We start from the raw sequence: 17,720 nt of genomic DNA on the forward strand, positions 1-17,720 counted from the left end.
AATCAAGTAAAAAGTGAAATGACTCATCACTTTAGCTCAAATTAGTAATACATTTATGTATGTGTCAAATCATTTATGCATTCTTTGATTGGTTTTCATAGAAAATCTTCGTATTTTGGTAAATATAAATGAATGAAACAGGTATGAATTTCACTCTGTGGAGAATTTAAAGGTCCTAATTGTAGCTTCTTGGTTCCTCTCTGAGTTCTTGGTTTGAGGATCTCATTAAAGCTTTTAAAGCATTTGTCCAACATGCTGTTTTAAATGGAGTACAGGGATCCTCTCTCTGAGAAGAGTCTAATAGTGAGGAGGATTTTCCTTCAGCAGAGCCGCTGCTGCTCTGCATGTCAATGACCTCACTACTGTCCTGTCTCCATGGGATACAAGCCCAAATTCTCCCTCACACACACACACACACACACACACACACACACACAGTTCTGTTAATCTCGAAACTCAAACTTTTGTAATCTGTGTGAGCGTCTTTCCTGCCCTGTCTTTGCCTGGTTACTCCGAGCAACCAATGAAGGTTATTTAAAAATGTAAACGTCCTGTAGACGGACAAACGGACACAAAGACGGAGGATAAAACCCCACCAAAATAGGCTATATGTAAGGACACACATCATCCATAGTGATCTAATCAACCCAACTGATGGATTATCACCACCAATTAATAATTTTCATTACAAAAGAAGCTGTAATTTTTAAAATATATTTTGTTTTTTCAAGGCTTCTTAAAGTTGGATTAAATATTGGCTGTGAACTCTATTTAATATGTAAAGGGGGAATGCTTCTAAAAAAATAAGAGTTCATCACATGTATGTGTAAATTACAAAACTGTCGATTAGGATTGTAAGCACCCAATCCAGCTTTCTGAGTCAGGACTGGACCAATATCTGATCCAATAAAAAGGAGACTTGAGGTGCTGAACTTTATGTAATTTGGTACGTTTATGTAATTTGAGCGCCTCTAAAATCTGCTTATGAATCGTGGATGAAAGAGTGGAACGAGGTGGAGAAACAGGGAGAGTGAGAGAGAGACTGAGTCAGAGTTGGAGGAACAGAGTGTTTCAGGAGGCTGGAGATGTTGTTCTCATTAGCAGTGATGAGAGCTCACCCCTGTGATCCAAACTGGTGAACAAACCGCCTCTGTTCACTAATGAACGCACACACAGGGGCGACTAGACCTCCATTGGTCATGCGAAAGTGTCACTGGGACAGACTGGATGGGAACCAACTATTGGCTGCAGTTGCATAACAGGAAGGTCACAGGTTCGAGCCCCACATCGGTAGTCGAGGTTGGTGCGTCTTTACTGCTACATTTCTAAATGCAGTTTATAGCCTCTTTTTCTTTTATATGATTAAACTAAAGTTTGGGATTTCATGACTGTAACCTCATGTTTACAGTTTTAGTTGTAATGTAAAAACTTTTCTATTGTTTTAGCAGCACAATGGTGGACAAGCCGAGACAATAATACTCTTACATGTGTATTATGATTAGCCTGCCATCAGTTTAATAACTGTTAGTATTTTTCAAAGAAAGCACAGAAAAACAAACAAACTAAGATTAGCAGTAAAATGTAAAGATTATGTCATTATAAATAATACATCTTTGGGTTTTGGAAGAATTAACACAAAACATAAGTAAATAAATACGAGTGGAAAAGAATATCTAAGACTTTTACGTTTTTTTTAAACATTTAATGACATTAGCACCCATCCGACCACCAGGGACAAATACCGATTTCTGCACATCTTCATGAGGTAATCTGGTTTTTGATCATAAATTATTATCTTTTTTGCCAATGCTTATTTTCTGTTTGTATTATGTGTCATAATAGTAATGCTAACAATTACTATGATCATTTATTATTTCCAAGGTGCTTGAGAAGGTTGTGGCAGCACAGTTAATTGATTACTTAGAGACTAATCAGCTCATTCATCCAATGCAGTTCGGTTTTAGACCAAAATTTTCCACAGAAATGGCAAATTGCTATTTCGTTGAAAATATTAAGTGTAATCTGGATAATGGTAATGTTGTGGGTGCAGTGTTCCTTGACCTAAAAAAGGCTTTTGACACTGTCAGCCATGACATACTTCTTTCCGAGTTGATAAAATTTGACTTTTCAAAGCAGGCAGTTGATTGGTTTGAGTCTCATCTTCACAAAAGAGAGCAGTGTGTGAGGGTTGATAAAGAAAAGTCGTCCATGTTGGAAAACAGAATGGGTTTTCCCCAAGGATCTGTTCTTGTCCCATTGCTGTTTAGTTTGTTTATAAATGATTTGCCTGCCAGTTGTCCAAAAGCTAACTGCCAAATTTGTGCAGATGATGCAGTTATACACGTACCAGCTAAGTCACCTGGCGAGGCAGCAGACACCTTAACGCAGGGGTAGGCAACTCCAGGCCTCGAGTGCCGGTGTCCTGGAGGTTTTAGATGTGTCCATGATCCATCACAGCTGATTTAAAGGGCTAAATGGCTCCTCAGCATTTCTTGAAGTTCTCCAGAGGCCTGGTAATGAACTAATCATTTGATTCAGGTGTGTTAACCCAGGGTGCGATCTGAAACCTGCAGGACACCGGCCCTCGAGGCCTGGAGTTGCCTACCCCTGCCTTAACGGCACATCTAAATGATGTCTAACAATGGCTGGAACATAATCATCTTGTATTGAATTAAGTTTCTCTGTCATTTTTCATACTGTATGACAGTTTGGACCCAAGCAGCACCATCTACACTTCAGCCTGTGGTGTCCTTATATAACCAATCTTTAAAAATAATGGATAAAATAAAATGTATCTGTTTTGATTGTAAGCCCAACAAAGGACAATTGTTGAAAATTAGCAATAGCTATAAACGTATGTGTGTTACATCAGTTTCATGTTTTGTACTTGGACTATGTTAAACTGCACTGTCCCTTTAAAATAAATAAATTCAAATTCAAACTGCTTTAAACACAGATCCTAAGGATAAAACTCATCGGGAGACCTTGACCCCACAAATCATGTCAACACACCCAACTGTACAGTGTTAAAAAACTATGGCTAGTTTCCTCCTTTATAACAGCTGTGGGAGGTTTCCTGTATCGCACTCATCTGGATGATGGCGTTGGGAATTACTTCTCTTTGGTTGCCAGATGTTGAGATGCAGAGTTTTAGCAGATCAGTGTCTGCTGGGCTCAGCTCCACCAAACTGGACCTCTCAACTGTGCTAGCACTGTTGGGGCCTTTTACGCACACACACACACACACACACACACACACACACACACACACACACACACACACACACACACACACACACACACACACACACACACACACCTGGTACTTTATATCTTAATGTTTAGTCTTCTAATCCAAAAACAAAGGCTCCCATTAGCTTGGCCACATTTACTTTAAATGAATCCAAACCAAAACAACAAAATTCATCAGTCCATTGAAGGCGTCTAATCTTGTGGTGTCAGAAAAGATGCTACTGTGTTTCGTGAGCATAAAATTATTTACAAAGTAAAAAACTAAGCAGATGTTTGACACTAGTAACGCAGGGTTAAAAATGGTCCAAAGCATTTTTAAAACCTGGAAGGATGCAGTGAACCATCACATGCCAGAATCTTCAGTAAACATGATCACTTAAACGTTTGAGGAAAATCAGACGATAACAAATCAACAGTGGAACTCACAGCTCTGTCTCAAAGTGAAAACAAAAGCATTTTCACACATAATGTGACAAAGAATGGCTAATGATAAAAAAAAATGGCTTCGACTTGTCAGAAAGACTGAACTCTGGAGTAATTCAGAAGGGTCACCAGGTCTGATGATTTACTCTCTTCCAGAGTGATGGGCATCCTTGGATAAGAAGAAGAAACACTGATGAAGTGATGCATCTATCACAGCTAGTAAGATATCAGTTTTTTTACACAGTGACTGGCCACCAGTCGACAGAGTAACCGTAACCCTGCTGACAATCTTTGAGACGCGCTGCAGAAGCTTGAAGCAGTGATCTGACCCCTGCTATTATCAATACAAGCTCTCAGTGAAAAATGAAAGAAACACTGGACAGAATTAAATATTGTGACATTGCATGAGCTTATTTAAACAATGCCAACATGAATGCATGCCAATAAAATATCAATGCTTTTTTTTCTGGCCCAGCAGTGTATACGGCTTATGATAAAGCTCTGAGCCCTCACAGTGGACCTTTTAAACAGCATAAACATAAGTGTTTGCAGCAGAATTCAGAAGCTCCACATGATAGGACAAATGTCCTGCAGTTCATTATTGGTCACTAATCACTCTCAGGTATTGAGCTGACTCATAAATTCAGAGTTTTGGAAACAAACATAAAAAATGCTCGATCGGTTTGGTGCATGCAACATAAAAAGGTTTCTCTGTCGTCCTCATTACTTTGCATCTGAAAAGGCAACCTCGCGCTCCCCGTGTGAAATCCACTGATATGGAGAACTTCTCTGGAAAAGTGTGTGTGAATCTTGGCCCTCTTATCGCCAAGATGAGGCCGAGTGAATGAAGAGCAACAAGTGTGTATGTGTGAGGATGTGTGCGTTCATTTGTGTGTCTTCGAGTCCAAGCTCAATGAACACAAACTAATCTGACCTGAATGTCTCATGCATGCATACACGCACACACACACACACACACACACACACACACACACACACACACACACACACACACACACACACACACACACACACACACACACACACACACACAAAACCAGGAGCACAATGTTGGTTTTGTTCTGTGGGAAAACTGATGAGGAAAGGAGTTAAGAGGAGGAGGGGAATACCGTTGCCATGGCTACAAGGACGGGGTCCCCGATGGAGAGCTGGGTTGACTCTCACTGGAAACAAATACATGCACACACACACACTGGTGGGACCACCTTGTACTGCAGACAGGAAACTGTGAGGCCTGCTTCTTTGTCGATTGGTATAAAAGTAGTTGCACACACACACACACACACACACAGACACTTCACACTATGAAAGAGAAGTTTTGCCCACTTGTCGACAAGTAGCTCAGAGAAAAAAATGGAGGGAGGGTCTGCGGAGAGAGGAATGGATGGATGCAGAGAAGGAGAAATGAGGATAAGGTTAGACTTAGTTGGGAGTTTTTATCAGTGCGATCACGTCACAACCAAATGACCAAATGACCAGCGTTTTCCTTTTTTCCCTTTCAGCTTCTTTTCTTCTGCTTTTTTTGTCCGTCTGCTTTTGAATCGCTGAGAAAACGGAGCTCCACACTGCTTTTTCTCTCCTCTAAACTGTCACTTACCCACCAAAATAAAACCCTGAATGGAAAGAGAGTTGCTGGCGTGATGCAACCATACATTCCTCGGGAGGCCGTGCTGGAGGGATTCGACATGCTTCAAACTAAGAGCTTTGTTGAATGTCCATCCATCATACAATAATTTATAAAATGAACTTCATGTTCAAACTAGAGCTGGAACCCATAATCTCGCAAGGAAAGTGTTTATTTAGGACAATGAGCATAGACGTCTATAAAACTGTCTGCAACCAGGGGAGTCGCCCTCTGCTGGCCATCACAGAGAATGCAGGGTTAAGGATAGAAAGCAAGTTTAAGGCACTTCCTCGTTGGCTTCATTTTTCCAACCCAGATGTTTTATGTTGTCTGCGCTCTTAACACAGGAATTTTCTACATAAGATATTTAGGAATGTATCTGCTCTAATGGAAAAGCTAGCGTTAGCTGTCATTAGTCCACTGAAAGTCAAGTGAGTGACTTTCAGTTAGTTTCGATCATTCAAAACTAAAGTAAAAAAGAGAGAAAAATAAAGATGTTTAACTTCTTAGTTTGCCATTGACAGCAGCTATTTACCAGTAAAATTCCCTTTATTGCCCTCTTATTAAACAGTAAGTGGCGTCACCTAGTGGCAGTAGAGGGTACTACAGCAAACCTACAAAACATCTTCTGGCAGTTACACCATCTCACATTTTTCCTCTGGATTAATCATTAATGTCTTTTTAATCATTAATCACCTTAACTGCTATAAATCTCCGATACCTCCAGTATGTCAGCCCTGTAATGTGTTGGGAATTATAATGAGTGTTGACCACAAGTCATTTATTTTATCGTGGGAACTGTCTCAGTGTACAAATACAGCAGCAGATACATTTCACATCAGTTGTGCCAACATCTGCTGTCTGACTGCTGTTTTCGGTTGTTTCTCTGTGGTCTGCAGCCTCAGAGCAGCTCACAGCCTTCAGTCTCACTGCAATCATGCTTGTCACTTGAGCAGCTGAGCTCAGCTGCTCAAGTGACAAATTAGTCTGAATTTGACCCGAAAGCTGACCTAACACACACACACACACACACACACACACACACACACACACACACACACACACACACACACACACACACACACACACACACACACACAAACTGACATGACACACTGCCCCCTGCTGTCTCATCAGTAATACTGCAGCTCAATTTCACATCGATTTTCCATCAGATATACTGGTTTCTTCCAACATGTCACAGACAATACTGCTCCCTGATTGGCTCAGTCAGTTCTGAATTTGACAGTTTGTTTATAGTCTGAAGCTCTCAGTCAACTGTGTAGTAAAAGTTTTTTAATTTTACAGTTACGCCGTATTTTGTACCTGTTTAGGCTAATAAATAATTACAAAATAAAGAAAAAAGTAATGCTCCCCTTAAAGCTCGATATTTAATTACCTTCGCTCAGACAATGTCTGATTGTACCGTGAGCAAACTCAAGGCAGACCTAGAGGATTACTTACTCTATGGATACTTATTTATAGTTGGATCTATCTATCTACAAACAAATATAATAAAATGTGGTTAAAAAAAAAAAGTAATGTATCACTTTTCGCCATAGTTTTTAATTAGTATCATACACAAGCATGTTTCTATTAAAACACATTATATCAACTTAATTAACCAATAATGTACAAACAGGTTCAAAATGACAGGCTGTCTCACTGTGATCATCCTGCATGTGCAAACTGACACACAAAACAACAGAATCAGCAGCATGAGCACAAAGAATCCAGTCAGCATCAGAGCAGAGACGCTTCGCGTTTTGTTCTTTAGAGTCGGCTTCACTTAAAACCAAAAACCAAAACCTTAGGGCATCGCTGAATTTTAGTTTACTTTGTTTTGGTACGTTTCTCTTTCTTGAAAGTTGCAATGTTAACTCTTAAAGTGGTTGAAGTGGTGTGAAAGCTGTTTCACTTATAATAAATCAATAAGTTGCAAAAAAAAAAAAGTAAAATTATAAACCTGATGAAAAGGATTTGCAGTACTGGGTGCACACGTATCTGCAGTAATTTTTGAAAGATTAACAAAAAGCTTGGTTTGAAAAGTGCAACACTGTTACTATTTACATGTTTTAGGGTGTGGATTTTTCAGGTTTTTGCTGCTGATTTATGCAAAAATCTTGACAGCTTTCTGAACGCAAGCGCACAGGATGACCATGAAACATTTTACAACACATCCTGCACAATTGTTTTGCACATGCAGGATCACTGGTCTTCACTAGATTATCTGCCATATATAAAAAAAACCCAAAAAAGCAAAAATCAGGTCAAACTTTCTATCCCAGTGACCATATTCCAGTGTATTCACCTGTAGGAAAAGCACTGCAAGCTTTGTGTGATTCTCCTCAGTCATAAAAACACAATATTTAAGCACATGTCAATACTTTATTGCACTGTTTTACCTTCATCTCCCCTTGTGCACTTGCATTACTTTTCTGACGGTAATACTCAAGTTGACACACTGGATTAAGGCCATTTTATGGTAAAGTTACACCAGAATATGCATTTACATCATCAGGTCCCACAGATATATAATTCCTGTCCTTAGCATGCAAACAGAAGAGGCCAGAGCCAATCAGAGCAGACCTGCAGGGGGATTTCAAGTTTCACACATTCAGAATAACAAGGACAAAAAAGAACCAACAGCTGTTGTTGAATGGTGCTGATCTGTCTTAATGGACTCTTGGCAGGCTGGTAAACTAGTCAAAGTGGCTGGTGAATGTCAGAGTTTACGAGCCGAGGTGGAACTGAAACTATGAATCTCCACTGTTCAGGTATAGACTGTCCATTTTCCCAAATAAAAAGTAAAAGACGGAGAGACTCTACTGTAAATTCCCCTCTGCAGATAAGTCTGTCTGATGGCTCCAATAACTAAACCAAAAAAAAAAGAAGAAAAGACTTTGCTGGCTTGATAGATCTCGAGTGGACAAAGTCAGAAACTGTTGTCTGGTTCAGAAAACACCAGAACCTGAAACCTGGAGCAGCTGGAGAGCAAACAGAGCTTTCTGAGGCTGAGGGAGATTCAGTTTTCTCTTTTCTAGCGCTGGTTGTGCTTACTATTGGTTGGTTATGAAAATGCTGCACCTACTGGGGCTGCCAGCTCACGAACACAGCTCCTTCAGATCGCTGGCTCTGGGCGGTTGTTAAGAAATAAGCAGCTTTTCACTGTCGGGATAAAGAAGGCCAAACTGCAGATTTAGCGATACCACTGATAATAATATCTGTATAACTTTAACCTCACATTCTTCTAAGTTTTGCACGGAGTTGCTCGGATTTCAACTTCAAAGGGCTGCACTGTCTCAAGCCTCCAGTGCGGAGCGCTTAGCTAATTTTCTCAGGGCTTTTGAACAGAGTTGCTAAAAACTAGAGTTCAGTCGTAGTTTTTTGGCGTGGGAGCATGCATCTTGCACCCTCTGACATTCAATCTCGATTTCCTGAGTCGGCATTTTTAAGAGTTCAGTGTCATACGTCTACCAAGCAAACCTCTCAGAAGCATACATGATCCGTGATCTGTGGAGTTCCTTGGAAGCACAATCTTTTATTGTTGGAACTTCCATTCTAGAGATTTTCAGCTGGGCCAACAGCATTCTTAACAATCACCATTTAAGGTGATATTTAAGACTGTAAATTGAATATTTTGAATTAAAACTGATGTTTTCGATGAATCAAGCACTTTTAAGAGAACCACTTGACCTCCTGTGACTGCACTGCTACAAGAGGTGTTGAGATTAGTTTGTGTTGCTGGTTGTTAGCAGGGTATCTAAAAAAAGGTTTGGCTGGATTTCCAAGAAAATGTTAGCAAAGTGGGCTGTTTGAATCCTGTTTTTTTCCCCCAATTTCAACAATATTTACCGATCTATATGTTTGTGTCACAGGAACACAGGCTTTACCTAAAATCTTAAGGCAGACTAACCTTATTCGTCGCGACAGTGTAAAGCAGTCTGACCACATTTAAGCAAAGCAACCAAATTACAGAACAAACACGTAATGCTTCTTCCTTTTCCTGTCTGATTGGCTGCTGTCAGGACCAGGATGTCATGTGATCCAACAGGAGTTGACCAAAATGAAATCCAAATGAGACAAACGGGTGACGTGGCATGCCTAAACAATGTTAATGTTAAGCGTGTTCCAGTGCTACGTTATGGAAACCATTTTGGGAGAGAGACCTTCAACCGCCTTCTGTGACCTGACATAATTATATGATAACTTGTCAAAACTCTTCCTCGACACCTAAAGGTTCAACATTAGCCTGCAGGTCAAGTCCAGCTAACTGAGCACCAACTGAACATATAAATATAAATTATACAAATAAGAGTAAAGTGATATCTGTGTAGCATCATTTTGATACCAGCAACACCCAAAAGAAAGTCCTCTTGTTGTTTTCAATATATACACAAACGTTTGCTGTAGAGAGTTTATGTAGACGCTCACGGCTCCCAAGTGTCAAAAGAAACGATGTGTGCATTTATGTGTGCATGATTTGTAGAAAACGCATCCATTTCAAGACTTAATATGCAAAACTATGACCAAAAAGACACAAATATAACTATGCAAGTAAATGTGAAAGACTCATTTCCAAAACGTGTGATCCAAACTGGGAAATAAAGAGTAAACTGAATTTTTAACTTTCTTAACCAGGTCCTGATTTTAGTTCATTTGTATAATGACTTAATTCTAATTATGAACAGGATATTAAAAAAGTGAACAGGAATATTGTTTGGATTTTAAAATAATAAAAACTGGCAATTATGTCCAGTTTCTGGTGAAAACTTTAGTTCTTTCCAATTTCAGTTCAATTCTGTTTATGTTCATTCGATGGAATTTGATCATTTTCAGACCTTTCTGTGCACAAAATGACAAATAATTTTTAATCCATATTTGCAGTCAGATGAACAAATATGGGCGATACTTATGATGCCATCTTGTGGTGATTATAAATAACACGTTGTCAAATCTGATGTGAGGTATTAATAAGGTGAATAAATATGTGTATAAAAACTTGTAAATTGATCAGCTTCAAAATAAAAATCTGATACGTGAGGGTTTCTCCAAGTCAAGCAAACTACACGGTTTCATTTTGGCCAACATGATGTGATAGCTGCATGTAATCACATGACCCCCGCTGTCCAATCAGCAGACATTTCAGAGCAGTAAACACTAGTCTAGTTAGACAACCATATTCGACTTATGAAGTAAAAAAAAAAAAAAAAAAAAAACGACAATAAAAAAAAGAAAGAAGCAAAAAAACAAATAGAAAATAAAAAGCTTATTACAGAGATATGAACATAAACACTTCTTCAGTTAAAGTACCATTTCCTTAAGTCTGGACAGATCAGGTTATGTCACAATAAGATTATTAACATTATTCTCATTATTAATATCTTACAAAAAACAAAATTAACAGTGCAATAAAAAGGTATTTAACTCCTCACTCCGCAAGAGAGAGAGAGGAGACGGCGAGGGGCGGGGCTTGGTGACAAGGAAGGACAGAACGAAGGTAACATCCAAAAGAAAAGAAAGGGAACAGAGAGGGAATACAGTGGAGGAGCAGTTTGCAACAGACGGAGGAGGAAGAAGAGGAGGTTCTCAGGATTATACGAAGGATGGAAGATATGGAGGTAGAACGGGAAAATGGGAGAAAGACGAGAAGAAATAAATGATTTGTGGTGATGGCATTTGGAGGGGGCTGAAAAGGCTCATGGGAAATCTTTAGGAAAGATGCACAAAACAGCCGCTCATTAACCAGCTAATAATGCTTAACATGTGTCTTTGTGGCCATTAATCGAAAATAACAGCTTCTCCTGATCATTAAGACTAAAAATGGCTGAAAAACATTTGATCGTTTAAAATCAGGTAATGATGGCGGCTGTTGTGCGAATCTGTAAAGATGCACAGATACCACTTTTCCTGCTGTCAGTCGTCTTTTACCATGCAATCATGCACAGTACTTACAGGTTTTAATGTGTCTGCCTTCATACATGAACAATACAGGTCGGTTCTCTACATAATGCTTCTTTGAATAATGCTTTGAAGAACCAGAAATGGACCATCTAGATCCTTCTGCAGATGCAGGCAAGCAGCCCAAAGTTTGCTTATTGAAACAAAATGGTTGTTTGTTTGGGCCATTTTGGGCTTGTGCTGATTTTGGCTGCATCAGTGCACACGGGGAAATTCTGTAGCCGTGGCTTTGCTTTGGTTTCTTATGTGTTCAACCTGCTGTGATACTTCATCAAAAAACAAAGAGGTATCAGTGCATCCAAAGGTGTAGAGGGATCAGGTAACTGGGGCTAGGCGGTATTAAGAGGGGTAGATGACAGAGAGGATAGCTGGGGGGGTAGGTGGGCTTGGCCTGTACTGTTGGGAATGTGTCATTTCTCAGGAACTCCTCTTAGTCCTGGAGTGTTGGATCAACCACTGAAGAGTGATGTCTGCAGAGAGAGATGTGATGTCAGCATTGCATAGAGGCGCGTGAACAGAAATCAGAGAAGAAAAGAAAAGTAAAGAGCAACTTTCAGTTTTAGCTCTTGGCTTGAAGCTCGTTTCTTTAACAAGTTTTATATGTGTAAACACTAATTGAAAACCGTGTACCCTTCAGGCTGGCCATGATGTAAGCTCAGACTGTTGATGGCTCAGCTCTTCTAAGCTGACACATCTCATATACAGAGTGAGCTGGTTAAGCTGCTCCAGCCGGCCCACAGCTGCTCATCTGCAAGCCACTTTACATCCCCAGTTCCTCCATTCAGGCCGTTGCCAGAAAGGGTGTGGATGTCCCATAAATGAGCCATACTGGTAAAAATAAATGACTGTGGATGGGACCATCAACCTTCTTTTGATTATAATGGTGTTTAATCTGAAGTTAAAGGGGGCAAACTTTGTACTGAATATGGTAATGTGCAAATATATATTATATTTGATTATAATATATTGGAGTCTTTGAACGCCTACAGCCTGAAGTCACCAGTCGCTTTCTTCCTACATGTGTTTTCTTTTGTTGTTCTGACTCCACCTTAGCCTGATAAACAGACTCATCATCAACTACTATATCATTTACAAAACGAGTAAGAAATAATTGGTTTCATGATACTTCTCAGCACTTGATGTTTCGTAGTTAATAACTGAGATGTAAAAACTTGTGTCAGACATATTACAGGGATGCTAATGGGACTGTGAGAAATAAGGTCCCCAATGTGCTTTCATAAGAAGTCAAAGCTTTCTTTTTCTCACATTCACACAGTTGAGATGGGCTCCAGTGGCCCCGCGACCCTGAACTGGATAAACGTGAGAGAAGGGATTGATGGATGGATAAAATAAATATGAAGATCTATAATTAATATATTATATTCATTAATACTGACAGTTTTTCTATTCTTTTTTGGTAATAATTGTCTATACAAACTCTTTCATAGTGCTTTTTTTCAATAGCCCGACAGCACTATGAAAGCAACTGCAACATCCTTTGATGTCCACATAAATTCTTGTTAAATGATGAATGAAATTTACTCGTTCATTTAAAGTGACAAAATCAAACCATTTTTTAACAGCTTACCATCACAACCTATTGTTTCTGTGGTTTACGCATGCATAGCACGTGTCTTAATGGAAACCAAAGTTAAGGATCGGCTATCTGCACTGTGTTCTGAACAAACCTCTTGTCTCTGTGGTCTCATTAATGTTTCTCAGGGATTTCACTGCGTCCAGAGACAAAAGTTATCAGCCAAACACACGTACACATGTTTGTGCAATTTAACAGACACTGAGTGTTTTGCTGGTTGACCTTTAGGTTTTTGCCAGAAACTTCAATTTGGCATGGAAATGTAATGATGTGTTTGCTTTGTTTCCACAAAATAACAAAACTGTTCTGAACATAACTTTAGGGCTAATGCACAAAGAACATACGTTTTTTTAAATTTATGAGCATGTGTGTGTGTTTGTGTTGTACCAATGTTGTCTTTCTCTTTGCAGGAGATGGAGTAGCAGCAGATCTCTCTGTCCTGGATTGCCGACAGGTTCCTGATAAGAAACAAACACAAAGAAAAATGTATTCCACTCAGAAGGATTTTGAATTTAACTTCGTTTTTCGAGCTAGAATTCATCAAATATTGATGTATGGAAGTGTACAGAAATAGAAAAAAATATGTGACGTCAAAAGGTTGTTTTGCCTTGAGAAAAAAATGTTTGCTCACTGGATGTTTTTTAGGCATTCAGTGAAAAAGTTAATTTTGGACACTGAGTGTGATGATACTACAGCCAATGCACCAAACGACTCCACAGGGGAACATCAGGTCTGAGTCAGAAGTGAGACTCAGCGTGTTGGCGTGGACTTACATCCTCTCTATGAGCTCCTTCTCATCCAAAGCTCCTGGTAGGTCTCTCTTATTCCCCAGAACCAAAACCTGGAGATGCAGGTGAAACAAAAATCAGCTGAACATATTGCAATATTTAATTTTACTTGTTAAATGGCAGCTGTAAACAGCAGACTACCTGCGTAAATAAGGAAAAGGCCTGAGCTTGATCTAAGTCAAACAGTTAACTCTGGTTATTTCTTAAATGTGCTCTCCCCTCATTTCCTCTAGTGGCTTGATAACTGCTCTTCTGTCTGTTTAGCTTCTGCTAGGTTCAGCTGGTTCCCATTTCATGTTGTGCATCAATGTCATGTGTCGCTATCAGCTTTGTGTTTGTGTAAGTCGGGCTCAGTGGGAAAGCTCGGCTCTGCTTGGGTCAGTTGGGTTGTTGTTCTTACAGGAATCCCCTGCAGCTGCGGTTTGTCCAGCAAGTTGTGGAGTTCATTCTTGGAGGCTTCAATCTTCTCTGGGTCTGCTGCATCCACCATGTAACTGCAACAGGAAAAAACAAAAAGCAAGAAAAAATTAAGTGGGAAGGTCGAGGGCTGAAAAATAGTCAACACAATAGTGGGAGAAAAATTCTTGTTCCTCTAAGGTCCACTAGAGGAAAATCAAGGTCCAGAAAGAATAATTAGGAGCTTCAACTGATTCCAATGTCTGAAATGAGCCTCTTGACCATGTTTTGTTGTTTGTGCCTATAGCAGCCCTTAATGAAATTATTTGACATATATCATGACTTTATGTGAAGTTAAGAGTCTAAAAATCTGTTCAGCAGTAATTCTATTATTTCAATGATCTGCTAATAATACAGGACAGCGGGCATCTCAGGTATCTTTGTGTTAAATGTGACAGTTTATGTATTGCTTGCATTAGCTGTTAACTAAGAACTCCATCGTCTCATCTAAACACGGTCACTAAAACACTCCAAAATGACAAAGGACTAATTGCTAAGACTGTCCATGGTTAATATACAGTATATGGAAAACCTGTGTAAAAAGTCATCAACTTGACAAATAAAATTTGCTTAACTTCACATTTTAAGATATCAAGGTTGATGAAAATGTTTGGGAGCCTTTCAGTATCACTGTTACTGCATCTCAGCTGCATTTGCAAACCAACGTTGGTGCTTCTTGTTACATAAATCTGACCCACATTCACTGCAGCGCTCCTGTCACATCTCAACAACACAACTGGGTTAATATGAGAATCCTGCATTTCTAAAGATCAGTTTCAAGGGTTTTTCTAACATGTGTTCATTAATCTGACCACTCATACCCACAGCAGTTTTACAGCTCAGGGCTTGCACTTTTTATTTTTACATTTAGGTTCTATAGTCAGGAATATCTCAGTTAATGAAACCAGGACTTACACGATAGCGCTGACTCCTCGACAGTAACGCTCCCACATGCTCCTGAACCGAGGCTGACCGCCAATATCCCACAGCTACAAACACAAGGAAGAAGAAACTAAGTGAGAACTACAAATTTAATATAAACTACAAATTAAAAGGCAAAAGAAATAATATTGATAAAAAAGTAAAAATAATACCAATATCATTATTTTTGTTAAAATTGCTGTTTTTAAAGGGTTACTGAAATAGCTGAGACACATATAGTGTATAATGCTAAGTACCAGAATGATTGCTATGATTTATAAATTGAGGACTTCAGTCCAAACTTCAGTCAGGAGAACAACTGAGATCATTCATCCAGGTTAGTTATTAATATACTGCAAAAATATGGGAACAGAGCAGCTGCGAGAGAATTCAACATTAATGAATTAATGTTACGGAAGTGGAGGAAGCGCAGTTTTTGGCTTTCCCCATATTTCAAAAGTGCTTCATCTCTTTGCTATGACTGTCGCCCACCATAATTTGCAGATGATAATGGTTGTAGCCGTTGCGATGCTTTCGACCAAAACAGGCGCAGCTTGATGACATCATCAACATGTGCTATCGCAATAGAGCGATATAGTCAAAATCTCTATCGTTGGCCAAATTTGTATTGTTTCTATCGTATATAGTTTCTATCGCCCACCCCTACCCCCCCCAACACAAACAACAAAAACCCCCAGCTGTTTTGTATCCCTTATAATGCTAAATACATGTTTTATGGATTATTGTTTCAAATTAATTTGAAAAAAAAAAAAAAAAAGAATCCACAAAGCACACATGACAAAGGCAGCAAACGGAGCTATCGACCTTGATGGTGACGTTGCCTTTAGTGATCTTCCTCATGTTGAATCCGACTGTGGGAATCATGTCTTCACTGAACTGACCAGACTGAAAAACACAAAGAAACGTACAGTTATACAAAGACTATATCATAAAAGGTGCAGAGAGTAACTCTGACATCATCCACTGGCTGGTAAAGTTCATTTGGAAAGTTTAGCTACTCACTTTGTGTGAATCAACCGTTCAGATAACCACAATATAAATAAGACTTTTGGAAAAGACAAAAACAATATTGAGTTCTCACTAAAATAAAACATACAGGAAGTATCCTAAGTGTTACTTTTGTATTTTAACACTTACTTTGAACCTATATATATGAAAAATAAGGATATCCACAGCTCAGAGCCAGCTACAGCAGCATGGCCATTATAAAGTTTAATCATTTTCATTGTTATGAAAACACCATTGAAGCTTGATTTTTGTTTTGATATGTTTTCAGTTATAGTTTCGTAGAAAGAAAATCTGAATCTGCAAAATATCAGCAGGTCACAGAAAAGTCTGAAATCATGAAGGCCAAAAAGTTGGCTTCCAAAAAGTTGAATCCCCCGCCCCCAAACAAACAAGCTTAGCTAACACTAAACCTAAACAAAAACTACAGTGAAACTACATAGAACATCTATAAATTGTAAATATAAACTTAACAGAACATTGTTCTCCTAGTTTTTTTTAAGGGAAAGACGAGCATTTATGGGAAAAAAGCATATTTTATAAAGCATCTTCAGACTTAAAGATAATAGAAGTGAAAACATGTGCAGATCTAATATCGGTCACACAGAAAACTGATGGTGAATCAATAAAAGAATATGAGCCATAAGAATAATCAATAATGGTGTCAAAATCAATAAAAGACAACCAAGGAAACCTCACTGAGTTAAGGACAATATATGTTAGTGGGTCACTCAATCATTAACTATGTTACTGGGCAGCACAGGAGGCTAATGAGGTATGACAGGGGGGTGACTAGTGTGTGATAGGGTAGGTCAGTGACATGAGCTGGGCAGGGTCGGGTTGGGCTGTTGGGGGGGGGGCGCCCATCATCACTAGACATGAAAGTCTCAACAGCGGCCCTGATAACAGGGCTAAGCATGACAGTCCAGTCCCAAAGGGTGGCCTTCACTTCTGTCCAAAGCCCACCGGTGCAAATGTAAAAGCAGTTGTCATAAATTATCGCTCGATCATGGGCTTCATGCGAAGCCTTAGCAGCTTCTATCACCGGGGGGACATGAAGTCGGGCTGCAGCTCTGTGCAGAAACTGATTTAACAACCACCTTATCGACTCCTGTTGGAGACACGCTGACCTCACCGCTGCAGGACAACAATGGATGCAACCAGATGCTAACTGACAGCTGGCACATCTGCTAGCAGTTAAAAATTAGCCTTACCGCTATCACATTAACGAAGGTCGTCTTCCCCGAGTACTGCAGCCCAACTAGGGTCAGTTCCATCTCCTCCTTCCAGAAGAGCGCCTTGAACCAGTCCAGCAGCTTGTTGATAAGGGCTATCATCTTTGTCTTCTGCTCCTAATGCTAATGCTAGCTGCGACTGATGCGGCTACGTCTTGATGGCTATGCTAGCTTGTTAGCTGGCTGGCTAACGCCCCGACAGTTCTGGTGTTTTGGAGGCTGACAGTCACTATGACAACCGCGGACGGCACCGGGAGAACCAAACACACCGGTAGGCTTAGCATGTACCGGGGCACGGGTTTAATCAATCGGTGTTTTCAGCCTCGGACGTCTGCTGTGGTGTTTACTAGCTACGCCTTTTACTCACGGCTATGTCAAATACGAAAGTAACGCAGCTCATCACATCCGGTGTGGCACCC

At 39.7% G+C, this 17,720-nt stretch overlaps 1 protein-coding gene across 1 annotated transcript; it reads right to left on the bottom strand.

The window, feature by feature from the left end:
- Nucleotides 1-10,574: 10,574 nt before the first annotated feature.
- Nucleotides 10,575-17,720, bottom strand: LOC113013421 (ADP-ribosylation factor-like protein 8A). Its single transcript, XM_026154298.2, has 7 exons — nucleotides 17,281-17,720; nucleotides 15,866-15,946; nucleotides 15,035-15,108; nucleotides 14,064-14,157; nucleotides 13,649-13,716; nucleotides 13,263-13,333; nucleotides 10,575-11,751 (listed from the first exon to the last, which is right to left on the bottom strand). Exons 1-7 carry the CDS (start codon nucleotides 17,401-17,403, stop codon nucleotides 11,699-11,701), a joined length of 564 nt encoding a protein of 187 aa, XP_026010083.1. The 5' UTR covers nucleotides 17,404-17,720; the 3' UTR covers nucleotides 10,575-11,698.

The sequence above is a fragment of the Astatotilapia calliptera genome, chromosome 20, assembly GCF_964374335.1.
Source record: "Astatotilapia calliptera chromosome 20, fAstCal68.1, whole genome shotgun sequence".
Classification (NCBI taxonomy): domain Eukaryota; kingdom Metazoa; phylum Chordata; class Actinopteri; order Cichliformes; family Cichlidae; genus Astatotilapia; species Astatotilapia calliptera.